This window comes from Urocampus carinirostris, chromosome 6 (genome assembly GCF_059441175.1).
Source record: "Urocampus carinirostris isolate Australia breed hairy pipefish chromosome 6, RoL_Ucar_1.0, whole genome shotgun sequence".
Lineage (NCBI taxonomy): Eukaryota > Metazoa > Chordata > Actinopteri > Syngnathiformes > Syngnathidae > Urocampus > Urocampus carinirostris.
Genome location: NC_142354.1, coordinates 27,854,883 through 27,863,586, shown reverse-complemented (window position 1 = coordinate 27,863,586; position 8,704 = coordinate 27,854,883). Strand labels below are relative to the sequence as shown.

The window sequence follows — 8,704 nt, the reverse complement described above, 5'->3', positions numbered from 1 at the left end:
GCCGAGGCGCGAACCAGCGACCTCCCAGTCTCAAAGCGGGCACACTACCATCTAGGCTACTGAGCTGGTAATTTAGACCTCTTTCCTGCAGTGCACTCATAACACCATCCATCCACGTTAATCGCGGCCTTCCTCTTGGTCTCCTTCCATTTACTTCAGCTCTGTAGATCCTCTTCAACATTTGCTCCTCCTCCATCCTCTCCATGTGTCCAAACCAACCGAGTACCCTCTTATCCACACGCTTGCTCATTTCCACTACTACTTCAGTTCTGTCACTCACAATTTTCATTTCTCAATCGATCCAATCTTGTCCTCCTAACATTCTCCTCAAACACTTCATCTCAAAAACATTTAATTTCCTTCTCAAATCTGCGTTCAGGCTCCAAGTCTCTGCATCATACAACACCGTCGGCACAATCACACTCTTATACAGTCCCCTCTTAACATCCATACTCATACTCTTGTTGCTCATCTCTCCTCAGAGCACCCAAATCCTTGCTTCCTTGATTCACTCTGTAATACCTCGCACTCCATTCCACCAACTGCAGCCACATCACAACCCAAGTACCTAAAGCTTTCAACTTCTTCCAGCACCTGTCCATGCAACCTGATTTCTAACGCCATGCCCACTCCATCACGTGAACACTTCATCTTACTCTTCCCAACATTCACACATAACTTACGCCTATCTCATACTCTTCCAAACTTCATTATCAACCTTCTCAATGTTTCCTCAGAATCAGCCACAAGCGCTGTGTCATCTGCAAACAACAACTGACTTACCTGCCACACCGTTCCACTGTTATCCATCATCTCTACACCTCTGCCAAATACTCTTGCATTCACCTCTCTCACCACACCATCCATGTACAGATTAAACATCCATGGTGACATCACACACCCCTCTCACACCGGTCAACACAGGTAACCACTCACTTGTCTCACTCCCTACTCTTACACATGCTCTGCTGTTCACATAAAAACTCTTCAATGCTTCCAACAACTTTCCACCCACTCCATACATTACCATCACCTGCCACAACGCCTCTCTATCAACGCTGTCATACGCCAACTGTCATCTATCTACCTACCTTGGTCATATCCCCCGAGAGGCGTGGCCGACAGCAAGACAAACACATACAAAAACAAAGAATTTTTTTTTAAAAATAGGAAAAAGTAGCAAAAACCAAATTTGGACCATGGCCAACCCAAACAAGTTAAGCACTTCGGCACCAGAGTTGGTCATGCTTTTGTCCCTCCATATGAAGACAAGAAAGCGGCCATGTCACTCGGGTAAGGGTGACACAACACACTCTTCTGTTCAACAGCAGGGCCCGACAGCTTTCACTGGTTTACCCCTGTCGCATCATACGGGTGCCCTGCCCATCTCTTAGAACACGTCCAAACATCCCACAATATTATTATCAGAATAAACATATCAGTAGTTCTTGGAGATTGGCGCAAGTTGTAAGTACAAGTAGTGTAACTACGATTGAACAGTGGGGTACAATTCTGTTTGCAGTGGGTTTTAACATTTCGGTTAAACCTTGTCTGTTCATTTTGGTACATCTTTGGACTCACTTTTGTTTGGTTGGATGAGTTTTGTGGAGAATCCATTTTCGAAAACAATGAATAGACCTTGGATACCATGAAAAAGTCAAACAAAATATAGATTAGTACGCTACTGAACTGTTTCAAAGACAATTAACCAAAGAACATATTTGAAATTGTCTTTATTGTCATTTATAACAACGTGGTGAACATTGTTTACAAGTTTAGACGTGGCACTCCAGGTTAATATATTTATACAAAGTTTGTCGTTCTCATTCTCTCAAATGCTGAAGGTGCATGAAAAATTAAACCATAATCTTCACTTTATTAAATGAACCTGGTATTTATTAGGAAGAGATCACCAGGTAGCCCCATAAGAATAACTGAGTAGACAGCAGACGGGTACTGGAAATATCTCAACTGTGTAATTGAGATTTTTAACTGGCATGGAAAATCCTGGACATGATCGGTGACTAAAAATATAAAATCTATTCTTCCAAAGATTTTCCAATAGTTTTTTGGCCATTCAATTAAGACATAAACCCTAAAATCCAAGCCATCAAGGACACAGCTGTACTTCAACTCCATTGTGGAATGTTTCAACATTTTCTTAATCAATACAATTGTGATTTCTTTGTTAAAGAGACAAAATAAATTATTTTCTGCTTCCAATTGGAAAAATAAAAAAGTGATTTGAATAATAAGCAAAAATACGCAAACCATTATATAAACGTGTGTTTTTTTTCATATAATTGTAATTTGAGGAATTTGTATTTTTCACAACATGGGGCTCACTTAGGTCACTTGCTGCTACAGCTACCTCCAAAAACCTGGCAAAAAATGAGGGCAAAAATATGGTGCAGTTTGGTCACTTTGAGTAGCCGTAGTTTGTAACCTTCCCTCAACTTTGTTGCACTTGTTTCCCATTGCATTACACAATACAGTGACATCTAGTGGTTAAATAATACACACTGTCTCTTTCATCCTTCAATCAAATTCAAATATGTGAATGATCCAAGTCATCAATGATACAACTATAAAATTCACCTCCATCATGGAATGTTTTAACATTTCTCAATAATAAACTGACCAAACTAAAACATGGAATGTATTTTGTTTAAATAAAAGGAGAAGCAAATCAATTTTCCCCAGCTAGCATTCAAACTTTGATCCCTCTTACATCTATAAAAAAAAATGTTTAAAATTATTTATGGTTTTAGGAATGTAGGAGGAAATGGTACCATTCACATTCAGTACTCTGCGATTAAAAAAACTAAAATGTTAAAAGATTAAAGTGATAATATAATTTTCCCTTCTCATCTAAAATCGTTCACTTATTATTTGTGCCACAAATCCTGCTAAAACAGTCTGCACAATTATGAGTCTTTTCTTAAAGATGCTTTATAAATATTAATGTTCAGATTCTGGACCCGGTGCACAAGATGCACGTAAAATCTCCCGGGCAGATGTTCTTCAAAAAAACTCAGCGTCCCGTGTTCTTTCCGCATTCTGGACGCAAGATAAAGCACAGCCTTGTTCTTGCAGAGGTGGACTAGCGTGTCCACCAAAAGAGGGAAGGTCTCGGGCAGGTAAACGATATCTGCGCCCAGCACCAGATCCCAATCCGAGGGGAACTTGTGGTGGTCCTCGCCCCAGGACAGCGGTAGGACAGTGGGCGGGGTTGAAGGCCAACCGCTGGAAGGCATGTTGCCGCAGACGTTGGCCTCAAGTTGAGGGAGAGTCTGAGGAAGGTCCGTGAGAGTCACATTTGCACCTAATAGGAAACGAGAAGATTTTACAACAGTCACCAAAATGATTGGGAGAAATTTATAACAAAGTTTCAGGAACCTTTTTGACCCAAAAAGTCGTAAAAAGCAAAAATATTATGGGGTTTTTTTTGGGGGGGGGGAGAGCCACAACAAATATTTTAAGACAAAATTCAACAAAACTTCCAAACGCGCTCTCCAAAAGCTAACTATTGATCATGTTTTTTTCACTATGTGACATTTGATGATTTGATAAAATCTATGAAATTATAAAAATGCCAGTGTAGAGGTAAGATCCTAGAACTGCAGCCCGGGTCCGACCCGAAATTCACGATTGCTCACAATTAAAAGATGCAAATTCAGGTTTTCTTCAGACTTAGTCGCTCAAATCAAGTTAGTCAGGTCAAGCTGGGTTTTAATACCCACAGGTAGGACTGAATTTTTTAGGCCCGATCTTACCTCTAAGCAAGAGCCCGTGTCCTGTATCAATAGCACTCAAAATTTGTCTCCCTCCTGCAGTTAGTCACTCTTGTCCTAAATAATAGCTTTTTAACCAAGATGCAAAGTTCTTTTGTAAAAATGTCACAAAATACTGCAAACGAGAAGGATACTAACAAACAGTGCAAACAGCACCGAACACAGAGAAGGCTGTGTGTGATGCGTGCATAGCTCCGCCCATCCTACCGCTCACCCAATCAAATTACTCTGGGTGCTTTGCTGGAGTTTTGGGGTGTTCATCATTAAGTGTTTCAACATTAAGCATATTATGTTTAATGAGCTTCCATATAAAGGAGGAGTCGGGAACCTTTTTTACCTCAAGAACCATGAAAGAAAATAATAATTTAGTTTTCTTTTGAGAGAGATAAACCATTTATTTTAAATGAATTATGCAAAACTGCCAAGATAAAAAGTAATTCGTTACATTTGCATTCACTGTATGTGGATTGGACGGTCCAGTATGGTCCTTTCAACATTTTTAGTTGCCCACTGGGAAGTAAAATCTGTTTTCCATAACTTCCACAGGAGGGAGACAAAGTATCATGTGAAGTCAAAAGGATCGCTTCCTTACTACAGTTGTGCAATAAAAGGGTAAGATTACTTTTAAAATTATAATTTGACAGTGTATGTATACATATATAAATCAAATACAGTTCTTTTATTTCTCGGGCAAATATTTGAGCCTGTAAATCGGGGTTGTTCTTTGGTTTCAATGTATTATAGAATGTTAAATAAATGCATAAAGATTTCGACTTCGGGAATTTAAAAAATATTCTGCCACGTATAATAGGCAACACTAAAAGTGGGAAAAGAACGAAGAAATATGCCGAAATATTTGGTTGATTTTATTTGGTAAATTAAATAAACTTGTTAACACATTCTCTTTGTTTTTATTCAACGTAATCGGTCTTAATGTGAGTAAATGGGTGACATGCTGTGTAAATTAGGGTTATCGCATAATTAAGAGGGATTGCGATGGCTGAGGTTGACGGGTATGGAAGCATGCCACTTGTTTTTTTTTTTTTTGTTCGTAAATGGAGTACCACGTGAAATGGCGTCATAGGGTTATGTTGCGACCTTTAAAAAAAATGCAATCTCATAAAAATGGGACATAACGCCACATCAATTTCCATGCGTGGGAATTCCCACGTCACGATAAACCCACCGATCCGGGCTGCCACGATGCCAACTACGCCAGTTCCCGATCCGAGCTCGATGACACGTCTCCCACGCAAATCCACGCGATGCTCTTCAAAATAACGACACATTTCCAGGGCCTGCGCATGGACGTGCACAGTCATCAAAATCACGCGTGGGTACGTGGAAACCAGGTTTTGCGGAAAATGGACTTACTGATTCCCATACAGGAGCAGCCACGCCGAGGTTGTCACCGAATACCTGGACGATCCTCAACTCCTGGCCCAGTAAATGAAAAACGCTCTGCTGAGAAAACGTGTCTGCGAATAAAGAATCGTCTACAGGGAAAGGGTCGTCGTCATTCACGAAACAGCTCATGGTTTTTGATTGACGGAGGGGGGAAAAAAAGGAAAACTGGGGAAAAAAGTTTGTAGTTTGACTTCAAACATTTCCGGTACGTTAGCATTAGCTAGCTAGCTAGCTCAACTCGCCGAGGATGTATTACGGAAAGGTAAACTTGAAATTTTGCAGTCGAGTGCTCTTAAGATTCGAGTTAACACAAAAGGGTTCGTAAACACTATTTTTTTGTATTATGAATCAAAGTGCCATTTAATAATAATGAAAAAAAAAATAAAAAAAATCAGGGTACTTTATTTTGAAAGGAACGTAACCATATTTATTTTCCGGGTCAACGAGCATGATCGTTCCACGTGTACTGAAGTGTACACGTATTCCCCGCTCACACAAATAGATGCTCCGTATCAGAGCTGAGTTATATAACAGATATATCGCGTGATTGCTATCAATAATTTGTTTTAGGCAAGCAAGAAGTTCCTCGTACATCTCAAATTTTCAAGACTAAAATTTGGTCAGCATGTTCATTAAAAGTAGCAAAAAAACTAAATGTTGCAACAATGAAATATATAACTGCCGATAATTATTTATTATATAATTTCTCCACTTATAACTCAATTTTACTTGCAACTATTTAACTTCAGTATCGTTTTTGTTGTCTAAAGTTGCCTTAAAGGTATGTTTATTATTTGACCACTAAATGGCACTGTATTGGCTAATGCAAACGAAACCCAGTGCCAAATGCAGCAAGATGCCAGACAAACATGGCGACGACTACTAGGAAGGGATTGTGCTAATGTAAAGGTAATAAAAACTTCCTGACCTATGAATACAATTTTGGTATGATAGTTCATGTGTTTTTGCCCATTATTTAGATCAATGTTTTATTTTTTTGTGCCACTAGGAGGCACTTAATAGTAAACACTGTCCTTTTAAGTGCCATTGTTACCTCCATCACCGTTTTTGGGTATACACAATAAGACAAATATCTGTTAATCAGAATTATCATTTTCATCTCAGTAGCCAAATCTTTTTTTACATAAACCAAGAATGTACAAGTCCTTCCTAAATTCTTCGAGTATAGAATTTGGTTAGTATGTTCTTTGAATGTAACTAAACAAAAACAACAAAAAAAACGTCAAGATTCTATAATTTTTTCCATTTATAACTTCTTCATTCATTTAGTCTTCATTATGTAACTTCAATATTGTTTTATTTTGTAGTCAAAAGTATAGCATACACAATAAGCGACAGGAAACCTTTTTCAGCTCATGAGATGTGATCAGCTCTAAAATGCCAGCAGGGAAGTTCATATCATAGCAAATTTCAACTCTCGTACCTGTTGACAAAATACAATTGATTTCTTCAGGCAAAAGTTCAACAGCCTGAGCAAGACTTTCTGAAAAGTTGACAACCATGGGGGCATTTTAACGTAGAACTTGGTGATAAATTTATGAACTGTCCTTTTTGTATGAGGGTAAACCACTTCAACCATGGTCCTGTAGATCATTCGTGCCCAGAATTTTCTGTCATTAAACCTCCGAAAGACTTGCTCGTCTTTTGGCTTTTATGCTCAAAAATATCACTTTCCGCAACTCTGAATGAAACGATCGCGCGAAGAAAAAATATGACTTCACATAACTCATTGGAAATCATTAGTGTTTTATCCTGAGTTAAACTTATATTTTGATGTCACTTAGAGTCGTTAAGTTTTTGTGTTTTGTTTCCTCTTGATTCTCTCGCTCATATAGTTTTACATTCTTTCTTGATAATGTTGAGTTTCTGTTGACCGTTTAATGTTCATGTCACTTTCCAATAAAAAAATATTCAATCTAAGCTCGGTTATCATCTTTAAATCAACATGTTATTAATAAAGACGTCAATGTAAATCGGAATACAGACGCTCCCCTACACACGACCATTCGACTTACCCAAAAAGGTGGATACGAACTTTTTTTTCGGGATGTCAAAAATTATCCGGACATTGCTGTAAGTTAGATTTTGTATTGTGTGCATGTTTTTACTAGTACAGGACAGTACTGTAGTACTTATTTCCGCCGCTACTGGTGTGTGGTGCTATGAGAGGTCACCCAGCATCCACCCCGAAGAATAAATCCAGCTTCTACTTCCTGGTTTGTGTGTATTCACACTTCACTGCATCTATGGCACGCTAAGAACTTTGACGTTTTTATTGATTAATATCTCGTGCGTCCATTCAATATGTTCGTAGGTCGGGCAGCGTCTGTACTATACTGTATCGTTAGCGCGCCAATTTTCTGTGAAATGGAAGTGGAATAAGAAAGCTTGATGCGGTGGAGAAAATGGTTGGATAGCTTTTTTTGTCTACTCTCTACCACAGGCGGGGGACCTCTTGAAGCTTATCTTCCAAAAGTAAGTTACACTTAACTATCTTTGTAGAGCATATTATTTTATGAAACATTTATTTTTGTTGCAAAACAATACAGGTTACTAGTAGAAGCCCTAAACATCTCATCTCATTAGCTGTACCGCTCATCCTTATTAGGGTCACGGGGGGGCTGGAGCCCATCCCAGCCATCTCCGGGCAGTGGGCAGGGGACACCCTGAACTGGTTGCCAGCCAATCGCAAGGCACACGGGGACAGACAACTCACTCGCTCAGTCACACCTAGGGACAATTTGGACCGGCCAATTGACCTGAAATGCATGTCTTTGGAATGTGGGAGGAAACCGGAGTGCCCGGAGGAAACCCACGCAAGCACGGGGAGAACATACAAACTCCGCACAGTATGGCCAAAACATACTTGAAAAAAATTTAAACATGCAGAATACAGCACTGAAGCAACTTAAAACAAATTCAACTTACGAACGATCGTCCGAAACCTTACTCGTTTGTAGGTCGGGCAGAGTCCGTAATATATTGTATCGTTAGCGCGCAAAGAACTGTGACATTTTCATTGTTTAGTATCTAGTGCATCCATTCAATATGGTTGGTGTAAAGTGTAAAGAAGAGGCGAGCCGTTTCTTTTGAAACAAAAATGAATATGAAAGCTTGATGCAGTTGAGAAAATGGTCGTACCGCTTTTTTTGGACATTTTTTACCACGGACGAGGAAGTCGCTTAACTTTTGAAGCGCATCTCCCAAAAGTAAGTTAAACTTAACTTTATTGATCTTTATAGAGCATATTTTATTAAATGTATACATTTTAAAACAAAACAATACAGGTTACTTACACAAGCCTTAAACATACTTATATAAACCTTAAACATACAAAATATAGGACTGAAGCAACTTACGATCGTACGGAACCTATCTCGTTCATAAGTAGGGCAGCGTCTGTATATGCAGTACTTATATCCTAAATGACCACATTGTCTTTGCTCACAGGTGATAATAAAATTCACTACCAGAAAACGAGC

At 39.0% G+C, this 8,704-nt stretch overlaps 1 protein-coding gene across 1 annotated transcript; it reads right to left on the bottom strand.

Moving 5' to 3' along the window:
* Positions 1 to 1,718: 1,718 nt before the first annotated feature.
* Positions 1,719 to 5,574, bottom strand: LOC148364470 (EEF1A lysine methyltransferase 3-like). The gene is made up of 3 exons (XM_088338560.1): positions 5,169 to 5,574; positions 4,981 to 5,092; positions 1,719 to 3,325 (listed from the first exon to the last, which is right to left on the bottom strand). Exons 1-3 carry the CDS (start codon positions 5,328 to 5,330, stop codon positions 2,928 to 2,930), a joined length of 672 nt encoding a protein of 223 aa, XP_088194686.1. The 5' UTR covers positions 5,331 to 5,574; the 3' UTR covers positions 1,719 to 2,927.
* Between the last annotated feature and the right edge of the window lie 3,130 nt (positions 5,575 to 8,704).